Here is a 16,197-nt window from a genome sequence, read left to right as displayed (position 1 = left end):
TAGTGACCTCAGTACCAGGAAAGTCCTGCACTGGAAATGTGCATTGATGAGATATGTTCAGGCAAAGGGAGGAAGCAGTGTGTGAAAAGAGAGGYTGAGTTACTGTCAGTAAAAACTCAATTCTTTCTTTTTCCTACTGTTTGGAGGATGCAGATGTTTTTAGAAAATAACAATTTACTTAGCCTCTCTCCTCCTAGCAACCTGAGCTCCCTCACCATGCCAGAGAATGAAGTAAATATTGAAATAATAATTTTAGGGATGTGTAGCATTTAGGAAGGGATTGGAAATAAATAGCTTTATCTAGCAGGATGGTAATTGAATATTTAGCCATTTAGCTCTAATTCCTTGAGTAATACCATAGAATTAGGAAATATTCAGCTATTTCTTTCAAGCAGTAATGTTCCTAGCTGAAATTTATTATTGTGAAACACTACCAACTCCCTAATTGCTAAGAACTACATTTCAGCAGTTTCATTCTAATGTATGTTGGTAGTGTTAATAACTTACCATTAATAACAGAGGAAATACTTTGCTTAGAAATTGTTCTTCATAAAGATGAGCTATACTAATGAAAAAAAGACTGAAAAAATGACTGAAAAAACAGTTGTGCCATATCCCATAGAGGAATTAAAGATACAAAGCAGCAGTATCAACTGTACAATTAACTGTGCATGCTGGTGACAGCTGATGGTAGAAGTTGATGCTTTAACTCAGGTARTAAAGCAGGGGACAGCAAAGCAATGTTTGTCCATTCAGATGCCTCAACCTCAGCCATTAGTAAAGTGCTAGCTCTGGTTAAGGAGTACATAGGTATGGGGAAAAAAATCCAAAACTGTACTGTGTTTGGGAGAAACTGCAACTATTTTCTATTTATTCTTTCCTTCCAAGCTACMTAAGAATAGAGTGATCTCTGCTGGCTGTAGGACAGCTGCTCCAGCAGCCTGATCACAAGTCCAGGATGCCTGAGGTAACTGAGCATTAACCCAAAAATGAACACAAATGCTTAGGTTTAGTTACTCCTAAGCCTTTTCTTTCTCGTGGCCCCAGTGTTGCTGGCAGGTCAAAGGTACTAGGGAATTTACAGTCTGGAGTCTTGCAATAAAACAACACTATGGCTTACAGCCCTGTGATGCTTTATGTAGTAATCCATATCCACCTTGATTACTTTAGGAAGTACTTTAAAGATAAGAGAGGATTGGCTTCTTAYGTAGAGCAGGCTCTTTGCTGCATGTGGCTTTGTGCGACACCTTTCTTGCACCCAGCTTCAATTTTTGCAGTAGTGCAGTAGCATTTTTTCAAATTTCACTTGTTTTTAATAGCTGGCTCTAAACCCCATAAAGAGTATTGCACAGCATTATCCCGTAGTTTCTTCCATTTGKGCATCTAGATGACAGCAGGCTTATATAATGAGCAACCAGCAGGAGGAAAGAAGCTCTCCAAGGCTTAGCTTGGAAAATGGAGATGTGYAGAAGAAAGCCAGAACCCTGCACCTGGGCTTTGGGTTGGAGTTGATGAGGGTTCATGGTCTGGCTTTTCCTTGCCTTGCATGCCAGGCTGAAGGTAAGCAGGACTCAGGGGCAGTGAGCACACCCAGACTGCAACTGTTGGGCTGACCTTGCACTGCTGGCAGCTGGAAACAATAGCACAGCAACACTTCCATAGCTACAGGCTTTATGGTTTGCTCCCAGTGAATAAGTACAGGGCCAAAACAAACACTGCCTAAGTGCAGGTGTGTTAAGATCCTCATCATTCCAAGAGAGCTAGGCATTACTTGCTGCCTTTCCCCTTTGGAAACAGTACATTTGTTCTATCCTGAAGGAGGAGGAGTTCCATGAGAAGGTTAAGGTAGAGATTGTAGCTTTCCATGTACTGTAATATGAACTGCCTGCATGTAGTCCTGTAGATGCAACTGTCTTCCACTCATACACAGGACCCCCCTCCATGGAAAGAAACTGTAAAAGATATTTGCAGCTTCCCCAGTTGGCAAAAATCCAACTAGCTAGCACAGTTAGTCTCCCTAGTATATACTGGACCATCCACCAAACAGGGAGCAGAAAATATGTCTGCTCTCAGCATCAGTGCCTGATTAGATCAGTGGTTTGTCCCCATTCCTCAAATGGGCCTGCTACTAAGCCTTATTCAGATGAACACTGAAAACAAGTTCACTCTAATACTTGGTCACGTCAGACTAGGAAAAAACAGACTTCTTCCYCATCTTGGTTGCTCCATCATGCAAGGATGTCATAATAAATGGATGGTTTTTTGGTCTGCTCACGGAACTGCTCTAGCTTTAGGCCAATCCTCAGAAGAACAGCTTCATCCCACCATTTTGCCATGACCTGGAAGTAGATGAGAGGCAGAACAAGGACAAATTAAAAGGAGCATCATCACATATAGATACTCTTGAAAGACGTGGAAACAATTTCCCCCCCTCAACATCCCCAAAAGACACCTTTTCCCCTTTTACCCCAGTTAAGTATGGCATCACTGTATTTAGGATAAAGACAGCTTTGTGACTTTCAATTACAAGACATAGACTTTTCCTTTACATGAGACCTGTTTCAAGAGAACAGGATTTGAACAAGTTACAGAAATGAGAAGAGAGGAAAGTAGTKACCACTACTGGGTATTGATGCAAGYAGACACRGAGACAGAGAAATCWKTCTCAAAGATACCCTCTGCTGTTCAGGAGTGAGGCAAATTAAATTAAAGCTTTTATTTCCAGTACCTGCTAGCTCCTCAAGTGAGCTGTGTGGAACAGCAGGGACCTGGTTATGGTGCTTSAGGAGAAAGCCAGCTGGGGATTTTGTGACCCAGCATTCACAAAGAGCAAATCACTCACCTGGAGACTAATAGGAAGCCCAGCAGTGGAATATCCAATGGGGACTACAAGGCCTGGAATCCCAGTGAAGTTACCAAGCTGCATGAACCTATGGGAAAAAAACTGTCATCAGTATTCCTGCTTTGGAACAGCACCAAATTAATCTGKTTTTGGGAGAGGCAGCTATGATTAATCTCTCCTGCCTCACAGTCTTAAGTTTCTTCTCCAGCTGTTCCCAAACTTGTGTTTCTGTAGCACAAGTAGCACTTTCCTTACCTCATGGACCGGACTGTGAAGGACATATCACTGCTCCCAGTCAAGAGGTCAGATTCATAAATTCTTGGGGCAGTAGAAGGAACAGCTGTGGGGGGAATCACAAAATGACTGAATTTGCAAGGGACCTCAGGAAGTCATATTGTTTATCCTGGCTCAGGAATGGTCAGCTAGTGCAGGGTGCTCATGGCCATGTCCATATAGCTTCTAAATATTCCCAGAGATGAAGATTCCATGAGCTCTCTGGGMAACCTGATGCAGTGCCATGGATACAACCACTAAGTCTAGAAATACACARTAGTCTTTCTAATAAGGCTGCATTATCCTCTAAAGGTGTGAGGCACAGCAAAGTGTTTGCATGAAAATCACACTCTTAAAATTGAGGAGGAGAAGTTAATGAAGTGACTTTTCAAAAGGCACCCCCAGCTGTTGAAGACTGGCTCTTTAGCCAAGTGTGCCAATACCTGGTGTAAGGATACAGTTCACAGTGCTGAAGATCTCTTGCAAAAATCTCATGCTTCGAGTTCTCTGTCGATTTGCCTGCAAGCAGAGAGAATACTGTCTCACTGGGCCCTCTTGGGTGACAAAATTCATGTTTGATGTTGGSACTCTGCCTATCAGTGTCTCCACCTTTGCAAAAGAAGACACCATTCCTGCAATTTGGAATCAAGATACAGGACAGGTGGCATGTCCTCTGTGGTGTCCCACCATCAGCTTTCACAGCAGAGGGCAGCTAGAGCTGGGTGACATCTTCTCACAGGTATGGGGAGGCTAAGAGAAGCCCCTACCCCACATTTACAGGTTCACTAGGTGCCTCCCTTCAGCCTTCACCCCASTATGTTCCTTACCTTAATATAATCCAGAGCTGTGAACTGGGAAGCCAAGGCCAGGCTAGCCCGGGTTTCCAAATTCTGAAATAAAAAACACCAATCAAAGCTCTGCTTGCAGGAAACTGTGACAGCCCAGGAGTTCTCTTCCAGATCTGCTCTTCTGTATCAGTAGTCATCCAACAAGTAATTTGTCAGAAGAAGCAGGAGAACCTTGGGTTTCTCACTGACATTTGTTTTTTATCAGCCAGGACAACTACTGACACTGCTCCAAGCTGYTGCTACTTACCATTTCATAGAAATGTTTATTGAAGTCAGGTTGCAGGAAATCCCTCATCTCACTGAGAATGCAGATCACATGAGCCACTCGTGCTTCCTCCATCTCTGGAAGAGAGACTTCAACCACGCTGGCTCCCAAACTCTGCAGGTGCTCCACGGCTGTGTACAGGACAGGTAAATCACAGATAGCATCCCTGAGTTCACCAGACTTCACAGAAAAAAAATCYCCAACCTCTGCAGAGTGAGAAACCCCATAGGCCACATCTTCAGTGCACCACAKGATGAGCACTGCTGCAGCTGCTTCTCYGAGGGAAATGCTTTCAACCTAACTACACCTCTATTCCAACAGGGCAGGGGCTTGCAGTTACCTGCTGTATTTCAGGCAAATTCACCTCGTCCCTCTAGCCTCACAATTAAGCCAAGGAGTAAAACGTGTACGGACAATGTTCCCTGAACACTTCACATGACCATGTTCTATCAGCATGAAGTGWTTATTTAGCATCATGAGATTCCCATTCAAAGCCTCTTCTGAATCATTATGGTAGAGGAACCAGGGAATACTCAAGAGACCAGGTGAACAATACAAAGTCATTAAATCCTGATGCATTTTAACAAGGCTGAATACCAAGATTTTAAGAAAAATGAATCTTTTGCAGCCTGAAAAGAATCCTTTCTGTGACCCCCAACTCTTTCATAAATACCCAAACTTGCTTGTGGTCCATCTCTCCTAAGAAAACTCTATGTATGTAGAAGTGTGTCTGTGGAAATACGGAGGGTGAAGAAAATCCAGGCAAAGCCTGAATACTGGGAACTATCTCAGCTCCAGTGAAGGAGACCAGCTACTATACTAGGCATTGTAGAGGCTCTCTCCCCAACCCCCAAGTACCAGGGTGTATTTTGTTTCACCTAAAATCTGACAAAGCCACCCTAAAGGCACCATTTGGCTGATTTCAGGGAAATACCAGAGGACTGGGTACGTCACAAAGACCTAGCACTGTATTACTACTGAGCCTTATATTGTGACACAAGGCCCTCCCTTAAAAGTCTTTAACCATTAAAGCTTGCAGAGTAAGTATTACCAAGCACAGATCTGTCTTTATACACACAGAGGCTGAGCACACTGGACTGCATTCTTCCATTGTAATCTGACAAGCCTACAACTGCTGAGCTTTTTAATGCTCAGCAGTCAGGGGGGGCTTCCCTAATACAAAGCTACTGCTGTTTATCCAGCCAGACCCCTTTAAGCAACTGCCTTTAAGAACTTTAGGCAAGATCTATTGAATGCATACATAAGAGGAGTACTGAGTAACACTGTAACATCAGGCACAAAAAGAGACTTACAGACTTTTCCTCTTTACCTTTCTCACAGGCGCACAGCACTTCAGCATCACATGCCTAAAGAACAAGAGGAAATAACTAAGTAGACTTTAATAACTGCTCTCCTCTTCTTGGTGAGCACATTCACCAGGACTTCAGTCCTCATGGTGCTTTCCTAGTTCCTGTCCCTAACAGCAGTGAAACACAATCCTACAGAATTGCCTTAGGTCAYATGCTGCAAGAGAACAGCTTGCAGGTGACACCCCTAAGGAAAAAGAAAGGCYATCTTTTCCAGAGGAGAGGATATTCCTCCTCTGCACTGTGGCAGAGCCAGTAAGGTTTTTTTCACCTCCAGGAAGAAATCCTGAGCGCATTTGTGGGGTTGCATTACAATTGCCAAGCAGTACTAGCTTGCAAGCCAAATTTGTACCAGCAGCTACAGCACTGTCACCAAGCAGATACACTCCTTTTCCTCATTTGATTTTAAACTAACTGTCTTTTGTAATCAGTTCAGAAGCATTTCTTCCAACAGAATCAACAGCAGTCATTACTTTTCCTCATGCCTCCAACAGACTCTTATTCGAAAGGCTGCCTTAGAAAAAAATACCTCCATATTGATGTTTTCACACAGGCAATATTATCTTCCAACTATAGGACTAAATATRAGAAGCTCTAATGAAGACAGGCAAGAGAGCAATGAATGCACTGGGCTCCTTTAAAATTCTTATTTTGCAAAGCAGCAGAAAGATAAGAGATAAACCAGGCACCTTAAAATATGTCCAGTCCACTCCCAGTTTTAAGCCTTTCAGGTCAGGAGCACACATATCAGACAGGGTTGCTTTGGGCTGTTTTAGTCCTGCAGGGAACAAAGAAGAGTTCCTCCTTATTTTCTAGGATGCCTCTAGGGAGACAAAACCTCTGGGCTCAGGGAAGGAGAGGGCTCACCTACCATAGGGATAGAGCGGGTCTGGCTCAGCAAGGATACTGTAAACAATGGCTGCATCTGCCACTGATGTGCAGATAGGGCCTGTAAAAAAGATCAGTGATAAAAAGGTGACAAGAGGTAAATAGTACTTTTCTACCGAGGTCTTTTCTAGGCAGAGATTGCCCCGCTGTGGGAACAGCACACAGCAAGATCCCTGAAKTGGAGCACAAGTCCTCTTACCTACGCTGACTGTGGAGTAGGAGAGGGGTAAGCTGCCATGACAACTGATCCGCCCAAACGTACCTGAGGAACAAGAAATGAGACTTAGCTGGATGTCAGGTGTCACTGGGAAGAGCCAGGGTAAACAACAGACCCCTGCTGATCACTCTTATGGGTGCTGTTTCAGAGCCCAGTCTCTCATCCTTCAGTACCCTGTTCTGCTGACCACTGTCTCAGCAGTGAAACACATGTATTCAAGGAACTAGTGAAATTGGCTTCCCCCTAAGAAATTATTTAGTTGAGGAGAAATATGTCTAGGGACATTTTGGAATATTTGTATTTAAATATGCAGAAGCAGCATTTATGCGATGGACAGAGAGACAGGAGCAGGATTATCAACAGCAGGAGACAGCACCCTATGGGAGGTCTCACCTCTTCACCAGTAAGGCTTCATGCCTAACACCAGTTATCTTCTGCAGGAACTCGTAACACCTTTTTACTGGTTACATTTTGTTATCATCATTATCTTCCTCAGATGAATCAAGATTTGTGACCATATATAAAGGATGGAAAGAGAGTAATGGCTGAGTATCTGGTCTCAGATGAAAGGTAGAAAGAAAAAGTAGCACGCATACTTTGTTTAGCATTTGACATAAGTAAGTTAGGTTTTTTGAACATCTGTTCAACAGACAGTAGTGAATATTTCCAGGCTGCCAATCCAACCCTCATGGCTCTCAGGGTGTTATATTTCAGAGTTTCTCCAGTCAAATTTTACTTAGTAAACAAGTGCCTGACTTGTTTATGGCATTCGATCTGAAACAGCAAACAAGACAAACACACACCCCTCCAGGATTAAAGGGCTTTACCTTTCAGCCCCACCACACCACAGAATGAAGAAGGAATCCTCACAGAGCCTCCTCCATCTGTGCCAATAGCCACGGGGCAGAGACCTACAAAAAACCCACACATTGGCCAGTGATCAGAGACACATCAYGTTGCCTTGTCCATTCTACCAGCAGCTGTATCCAAGACAGCACACAGAGCTCTCTGTTAGGCTGGAAATTCCCTCCAGCATCTAACCCCCCCCAATAAAAACTTAATGCCTGAGGTACTCTGGCTCAGGACCTTCCTCCCACCACCTCCATTTAGGACCACCTACCTGCTGCTACAGCTGCTGCTGACCCRCTGGAGCTCCCACCCGTGAAGTGGTTAGGCTTGTAGGGATTCCTAGGGATCTTGTGGTACCTGAAGTAGACAAAGATGGTTTAATCTTTACTTAGGAAGGACTGTGTGCGCTACAGGGCAGGTAAAGATCCAGAGACACAGATCAGGGAGTTTGATGTCTTGGTAAGGAGAAGCTATTTAATCTCATAAAGTGCCATGTCCCTAGAAAACAGGGTGCAAAAAAGAATTCTGCCTCCGAGTCCTGTCCCCTGTGAGCATAAGCAGCCTATCCAAAAGAGACAGGCCCAAAGCAAGAGAAAAGATGCAGTTTCAGCTCTTCTGTCTGCAATGGCACCATGCCATTACTGCCTGCCATAGTGCATTATGCAATTCCAAAAGGTGGAGCAGTTGGACAGATAAGGAGGTCAGCTCTGCCCTTTATCCCCACACAGCAGCTCCCCAAGTCTCCAGCCTGAGCACAGCCCCCAGCCAGCAGAGCCCTGCCAAGCCCCTGGGTACCCAGCTGACCTCACATGGTCAGGAAACGCTGGCACACTGCTGCAGCCAAAGGGGAGCCCAAGTTCCAGCCAGCTGCACATGCACCAAGTATGGCTCTAAACAAGGTTATCAAGGCCATGAGCACCACTGCTCTGGRAGTGAGTTCTCAGCTTGGCTATAGCTGGAGAATTCACCATAGTAAAGCAAATTCAGTGAACCTGTTTTAGCTGGGAAATAAAACCACTTTGTTCTCCTGAGATGACTGTACCTTCTTCTCACTACTCTAGGCCTTCAGCCATCACTGAGGCTGAGCATTACATGACTATTTATTTGACTTCTGTCACAGCTTTTGTTTACTATTCATCCTATAAACATTCACACCTACAGGCCTGATAAACCAAGTTCCTTACTCAGCAGACAASACTTGGAGCCTCTCCTTCCTTTGGTTTCAGGAGCCTCCAGGCTTCCACAGCTGTTTTGACCCTCAAATCTACAATGCTGGGTTTTCATGCCCCCAAGGTTCTCTCATGCTTCCATTTTTTTTCTCACATGTTTGCCACTATTTTTGTACCCTTCCCTGTCAGYTTTTGACAGTCATAGGTATTTCTAGACTTGGGGAAGAGAGAGGAAAGRGATTTTTACCTATTAGGGTTGCATCCAGTTGTTCCAGTCCCYAGTTCATGCATGTTTGAGACCCCAATAATGATAGCCCCAGCCTCTCGCAGCTTCCTGGCCACAGTAGCATCTTCTGTTTCTGGCTTTGTCCCAAGATACACTGTTCCCACTCGGTGATGGTAAGGTACCTTAGCAAGAAGACACTTCATTATTCATTCTAAAACCCTGGCAAGGTGCATATGCACATTTCAACATCACAACAGATCCCAGACAATACAATCCATGGAGTTAAGTAAGGACTAGGAAGTGTCACTCTTCAACTTGTCCTGTGTTGGTCTCTGATAGGAGAGACACTTAATTCTTCAATATCTGGTCCTTCTCCCATGTAGAGAAGTCCTTTACACACCACAATACAGAAGAGCAGAAACATGTAGATGGTCACAAAGTCTGCCTCCCTGCAGCAATGTGATTGCTATGCCCAGAGGCTGCAGAACAATCACCACAGCACACAGCTCTGTGTTCAATCTTTCYATGGACAGAGCTACAGCATTTCAGATCTGGATGCTCTGATGCCAGACATCAAAGTTAGCAGAATGCCAAAATAACACATGGACTTATTTTCAGGGTATGCTAAGTACTCTTTATTTCGAGGCAGCAATAGAAAAATCTGTACATAAACAGGACTCCCACCTTAGGGGTAGRTCTCTGCAGAGCCCACAACAGCCTGATGGCACTCTCAGGAATATTTACTGGTAKTTGTTGTTAGGCCACAGGTAAAAATCCTTGTCAGTAGGGATTTTCAAAGTAGCTTGCATATTTCTGACACATGTATATTAATGTAAGGAGAGAGGGATGCTTTGCCAATGGAACAGTCAGTGCCTGAGAAATACAGACAGTTACACCCACTGTGCAGATGCTTTTATSCATTCCCATTTTATCATGGGAGACTGTTTCCCACACCCACCCTCTATTCCCCATGGATTAAAGAGATCAGTGCAAGATAAGGAACATGTCTGCTCTATGGAAAATCTGTCTTCACCTTGCAAAACTTGTTAATCCTACTCACTGCAAACCCACATACTACCCCTCATTACAAACATATTCTCATGCTTCTGCTGAGGAGCTGCTCTTAAAACCTTGTGGCAGTGAATTGTTCATGTTAACCACCTGCAGCATGAAATGGCAGCCAGACAAAGAAACTCACCACTTTGAACTCTTCTTTCAGACACACTGGGATGCCATCCAGACAAGACAGGGTACATTTATTCCTGTAACGAGCAGTGGAGGCCTCAGCCATCTGCACAGAGGAAAAAAAGGCATAAAGCATATGTTATACATTTTTAGCTGAGCTGAAGGTCATCACCAGTATCAGAATGGATATCAAAAATGGCTTTCTTAGCCAGCCTATCAAAGTCTCCTTCTTCTTCCACCATATGCTGGTGGGAAACTACTACTTGGAGCCATCTATACCAATGGATGCCATATAAGCACAGAAGGCTCATTATAAACAGTCATCAGCACGAAACAGATTGCTTTATTGCTACCTTTCTTTGCAGRAAGGAAACTTKTTTGTAGTCCTCTAAAAACAGAGCAAGGAAAAATGTACTTATTTTTCTGCACAATATATMASCAGAAGAGTCTCTGCCCCTTCTAAKGGATGCTMCTSCTCTTGAGGTGGCAGAGGCTCCTTTCCTACCAGAGGCAGACATTACCTGCATTATTTGCTCCTTGTCCCATTGCACTATGGCTCTGAGTGGGGGTGTGTATTTGTCAGAGTCCTCCAACGTGGCAATGATGTTCTTGGCTACCTGGGATGGTGTCAGCTTCCCACTCCTACAAGACAGAAGTTGGGAGTTTGTTACAAGATCTCCCCTCATCACATCCACATACAGGGTTTGTTTCCTGTGCAGCAAGATGGCAGCTGTCACAGCTTTAAGCAACAATTAGGAAAGATTCTCTGTTGGTGATGATCTGAACACCACAAAGACAGAAGATTCTTTTCCTTAGGGGGAGAATTTGCCTACATAGAATGCAGGGGCAAAAGCTAGGWGAGTTACCCAGATATTCCTGAACCACCAGACAGATAAATAGGGACAAACAGGTGACAGCTTTAGTGAGAGTCCTCAAGCTCCTGAAAGCTCAGAAGATATGAAACTCCTCATATCATGAACTAAGATCCAGAGGTCAGACCTCTTTATACAGACCTCTCATTACAGAGAAGGGACTCCCAGCAGTAGCATCATAAACCCACCTTCAAGAAACCTTCCCTTCCTCCTAAAAAAGGCTGTGTTACACCACAAACACACCATCTGTGGCTGACACAAAAGCCTTGCAGCCAGGAGGCACCTGTAACACCTTACTGCAGTATCAGCCCTTTGCTCCAACATGACAGGCTGCAGGCAGAGGTGGCCCTTGAGGAACAAGCACTAGGAGTCCAAGAATATTTATCCAAGGGCTCCACATCTGGCACATGTCCCAGAGGCAACTACGATTACCAGGAACCACATGGAACCACATAGCTCATGGAACCAGAGTCAGGGGTGTGTTTTCTGCTCTTTCCATGATGGACACCTTTATTGGGTAAAAGCAGGTGTCATGCTCAGRTAAGCACAAGGAGCTGAGGAACAAAGGRTTCATCAGAGACACMCAGTATGCACAACTTGCATAATCCAGATCAACCTTCATCTACTTCTCACTCGTGTTTGAGCAAACAAGATATGTAGAAATCTCTCTCAGATAAGACTGACAATAAGCCAAAGAAAATGGCATTTAAATATCCTTGCAAGGCTTGTAAAGCTGCACCAGCTCTCTCAGCTGACTTTCCTTTGTTTTTCTACTAAAGGGAAAGAATGGCAGAAGTGATGATAAACAGTGGCACCTCAAGGACAATGCTCACAAAGAAATGCCTGAGCACCAGTGGAAGAGTAGCAGTCCACAGCAGGCAAACATGCAGGACAGGTTGTTTCCAGACCATAATTTCACCTACCTATAGCATTCCAGATAGTCTTTGATCCCTTTGAAACTAAACCCGTTCCTAGCAGCATCAGACCTGCAGAAAAAGAAAGGATTAAAGGGGCAACTGTGAGCCACCAAAGCCAGCTTTGTTTAGACCTACAGACTCCAGCATCACTGTCCAGGGTATCATTTGCAGCAAACCATGTGGATTGCCAACCCAAGGAGTCTGTCAGACTCCTTGCACACAAGCCAGGCAACAGGTACACTATGGATGCTACAGAAATAAGGAAGCAGTCTTGCCAGTATGTTAGGTTTGTTCATATTCTTACTGAAATACAGCATCATTAAACTGTTCAAAATGTATTCTAGGTTTGCATTTGCTCACTAGTGCAACATTATAGGCTAGCTGSAATATACTTGTGAACCTACTCCCAGGTCCTCTGGATCCAGAGACAACCAGCAGCACATCTGGTGTGTGGTGCAGGAGTGGGAAAAGGCACCACGCAGCACACACAAGGTACACACCAGCAAACTGCTTCAACACCAAGCCAATGGCTCTACCACATAAGCAATAGACCATTTCTCATCATTAATAAAGCTAATTTATTGTGCATAGTTTTCTTTAAAAACTGTGGTCCTTCTCCAAGCAAGCCTGGTGCTCTCTTTGAGATTCCCTGCAGGCYAGAAACAGCACTCCTGTAAAGTCACTTAAAGGGATCTATGTATTGACAAGCCAAACACTAAGTGTATCTGCTCTAATAGTGCAACCAGAGCCCTGCAAAGGGCAGAATTTGGTCTCTCCCTAATAGGCAGACACCCTTAAGCTTTTCTTTTTCACATTGCTTGTAATTACTGGTGATTTATAGGTTACAAAAGGCAAGATGACTGACAGCACTATTTGTTTTGTGAAGTGGCTGGGCATGGAAACAAGAATTCAATTTAAATTGCTGACAATGACAGCTTTCCACTAATGTAACGGTGCCAAAACGTGTGTTCTTCCACTTYTCTCTTACACATCACATACTGACCTTGCATCTGTCAGCTGCTTGATAACATCTGAAGTGCTTTTAGCCTCAGACTCGTCTTCCACAACCTCTGCAGCAACCTCTGGGATAAATGTGGGATCTTCATGAATGTCAAGGGAACGCATAAGCGAGAAGTTGTTTATCCTGAATGAGAGAGAGTCACTTCTGGAGTTTTCAACCTCAACCATGACTAGTTTTTCAGACTGTTCTGTAGGAACCTTACCCAAGAACATTTTGTSTTAGCAGTCTGCTTTCACAGCAGGGAGCTGCAACAGTTACAAGCTAATCCCTCTCACATYTTTCCTAAAGGCAGCATCAAATGTATTCAGCTTGCTTAACAAAGCCTCCTACCTCCTGACATAAGGCCAGCCAGTTTCTGTAAACCTAAGCTGGGAAAGAAATGGTGAAAGTTTTTGATTCACTTGAATTAGAGCTCTCRTACAAGACCAAAGAAGACATGAATTGAGAGGAAAATAAAAGGGGAATGTAGCACAAGCCATACATTCAACCATTAATCCTGTTAAAAAAAGCACTTCCTCAGACTTTTCCATGACCTGCTTCAACATAGTTTGTTTGCAATCAGATTCAACAGGGATTGCAGCATAAATTCATAGCTTGGACCACATAAAGTGAGGAAATCAAGGCCCTGTCACAGATATTTATTTAGAAATGATCTGCTGTGTAATCCCAGTGACACTTGYCTGGGTGTGATCTGCTCAAAAAGCCCACGTTCCAAGTAAAATTCAGGGGTAACACAGGTCTCAGTGTCCCAGGATCTGCATAGATGACCTTTCAAACGATTGGCAAACTATGTGAGGAAAGCATGAGCCTGGGATTCCTGTACCTCTTACCCAAGTGTCTCTTAGTGCAACYGAGACTTGAAATCAGTTTCTGAACAAAAACACATGTGCAAGAAAGAGGAAAGGCTAAAATAGCAAATTTTTCATCATTAAAAAGAACTTAAAAAAAAACTCTGAACTTTATGTCTGGCCTCACTTCCCCACAACTACTATTCTTTCAACACTATTAGTGATAAACACAGCATATTTGCACATCCACCAGCTTTGAAAACAAGATTGTCCTTCAACAAAAGGGCAAAGGCAAAGACACACAAAGGCAAACAAAAGGCAAAAAGGAAAGCTGGTGAATACAGTTTCTATGCACCTGCATGAGTGTGAAAAAAGGTTATTTTCTTCTTATAGAGGCCCACTCAAATGACTGTAGTTAAAAGAATAATCTAGTAAACATTATGAAATAATCTTGCTCCCTCTCCAATCAAATTATGCAGCTTTCTCTTAAAAAAAATGTGATTTCAAATAACCTATAAGTAGTGTGCAATGCAAGTAGCTTAAACAGAAAAAAAAAAAAGAAATAAACTCAGAGTGGGAGAAAACTTCCTGCTCTTACCTCATYAAGAATGGCAGTAAGCAGATCTGTCCAAAAGCCTAGGAAAAAAGCAAGCAAAAATATTGGTTTGCAGCAACTTTGACCAGAACACCTTCTTCAGTAGACAAGAAAAGCTGAATATGCTCACGATTGCTGCAGGCTCAGAGCACCCTAAAGAGCATGCAATGCTATGCAGCAAAGAAACAGCACAAACACCTGTATTTCAGGCCATAAAAATAACTTGAAATGCCCCCCCATCTCTCATATTCATATAATTATTAAAAGAGTATTCTTCTGATTCTTCTGCCTTTGCTTTTTCCTGACTCACACAAAATGGGTACATCTGCAGCTGCACCACTGTTAGGAAGCATCTATACAGCTTCCAGCTGTAATTTTCTTCATGTTCCACAGACTATGGATTTATTGGATAAGGTAGGAGCTTATTATTTTATTTACCACACTATTAGGACTTTTCCTGTGTCTCAACCAGCTCCTGCAACAAAACGAGTCAACTTGGAAAAGTGTGAGAATGTAGAGAGTGTGTGGTAGCAGACAGCTGAAAATACTCTTTCAATGCCCTGGCTCCCAGCATAGCAGCATCAGCAGTCCCAAAGAGATCAGCCTTGTTCTAGCCTGCCTTAATATCTCAACAATRGGCTCAGAAACATGTTATGGGATGTACAAATAAAGCACAAGTCTGAAGCAAGGCTCACACTGCTAGTCCCACAAAGTGGTATGTTACCTCACACATTGCATAAGAATTACAGCACCTTTTCGAAAACACAGGGCTCCTAATCTATAYCTAATCTATCACAGCACAATCCTGTAGGAGACTGAGAATCTCACATCTCCTTTCCAAGGAAGACGTTAGGATGGAAAACAAGCCTTTCGCCATACACCAGAAGAAGCCAGAAAGCAAAGGATAACAAGGAATTTTGTGGTCACACCTTGACAGAAAGGCACTGCCGAGGTATTCTCACAAATAAAAACAGCCCATCAGGCCTTCATTCCAGGTGCAACCGGACACCAACCTTTGTAACAGGTGACACGGCTGAAATGAAACTTTTGTGCCTACCTTGATACTCAAAAGCAACAGCAGCAGCAACCGAACGCAGCTGCTTTCAGCAGGAGTTGCTGCAGGGTGGGCAGTGCCCAAGGGATTCAGGTTTTTCTCCCCCCTGCACCCTGACACCCGGCGGTCCTAGCAGGGGTTCCAAACACGCCAGAGCCACCCGAGGGAAGCACCTGGGCACAGCTGCCTTCAGCACCCTGCTGAAACCTCCCCTCAGAGAGCTGAGGCACCTTTGACATCCACGGAAAGCTGGTGGTAGCTTAATTTCGAGTTTTGGTGTCARATTTGGGCTCTCCACACCCAAGGCACACAGGACCCACCACACACCCTCGACCAGAAGCCGGAGCTCCACACTTGAAGGACCGGCTGAACCCGAGAGCCACCACAACCTCCCCGCCGAACCCCGAGCGTCCCCGGCTTTCCCCTCCCTGTCCGCACTCACCGTGTTGGCCACATGGACGAAGAGGCGCAGCCCGGCGCCGCACAGCCGCGGAGCCCACTGCGGAGAGAAGGCGACAAGAGAGAGGTGAGCGCCGGTCCCGCCGCTCCGCGCCCCCCGCCCAGCCCAGCCCGGCCGGGCGCTCACCGTGTCCTGAGGCGGGCGAGACGGTCCGGCATGGCGCGGCCCCCGGCGGTGCAGCACGGCCCCTGCGCTGCCCGTGTACCGCCGCACGAAGCACAGGTACACCGCGGCAGCYGCGGGAAGCAGCGCCAGGAGSAGCAGCAGCAGCGGCGCCATCACGATACTCCCTCCCGGGGAACCCTCCTGMCGCTGCCGGGGCGGGGTTGGGGTTYGCTCCGCCYTCAGMCRGCGGAGGCGG

The 16,197-nt window shown here is 44.8% G+C and overlaps 1 protein-coding gene across 1 annotated transcript; it reads right to left on the bottom strand.

Moving 5' to 3' along the window:
• Positions 1-178: 178 nt before the first annotated feature.
• Positions 179-16,159, bottom strand: LOC130582246 (uncharacterized). The gene is made up of 20 exons (XM_057380834.1): positions 15,963-16,159; positions 15,819-15,875; positions 14,326-14,363; positions 12,922-13,062; positions 11,925-11,987; positions 10,651-10,771; positions 10,143-10,235; positions 8,966-9,126; positions 7,821-7,906; positions 7,528-7,611; positions 6,683-6,745; positions 6,467-6,544; positions 6,285-6,373; positions 5,559-5,595; positions 4,211-4,359; positions 3,943-4,005; positions 3,559-3,634; positions 3,098-3,182; positions 2,843-2,930; positions 179-2,339 (listed from the first exon to the last, which is right to left on the bottom strand). The coding sequence occupies exons 1-20, from the start codon at positions 16,113-16,115 to the stop codon at positions 2,229-2,231; spliced, it is 1,836 nt and encodes a 611-aa protein (XP_057236817.1). The 5' UTR covers positions 16,116-16,159; the 3' UTR covers positions 179-2,228.
• Positions 16,160-16,197: the final 38 nt, after the last annotated feature.

The sequence above is a fragment of the Malurus melanocephalus genome, unplaced genomic scaffold, assembly GCF_030028575.1.
Source record: "Malurus melanocephalus ecotype Western Australia unplaced genomic scaffold, MMel_1.1 scaffold_472, whole genome shotgun sequence".
NCBI classification, from domain to species: Eukaryota; Metazoa; Chordata; class Aves; order Passeriformes; family Maluridae; genus Malurus; species Malurus melanocephalus.
This window is presented reverse-complemented; position numbering and strand designations above follow the sequence as displayed.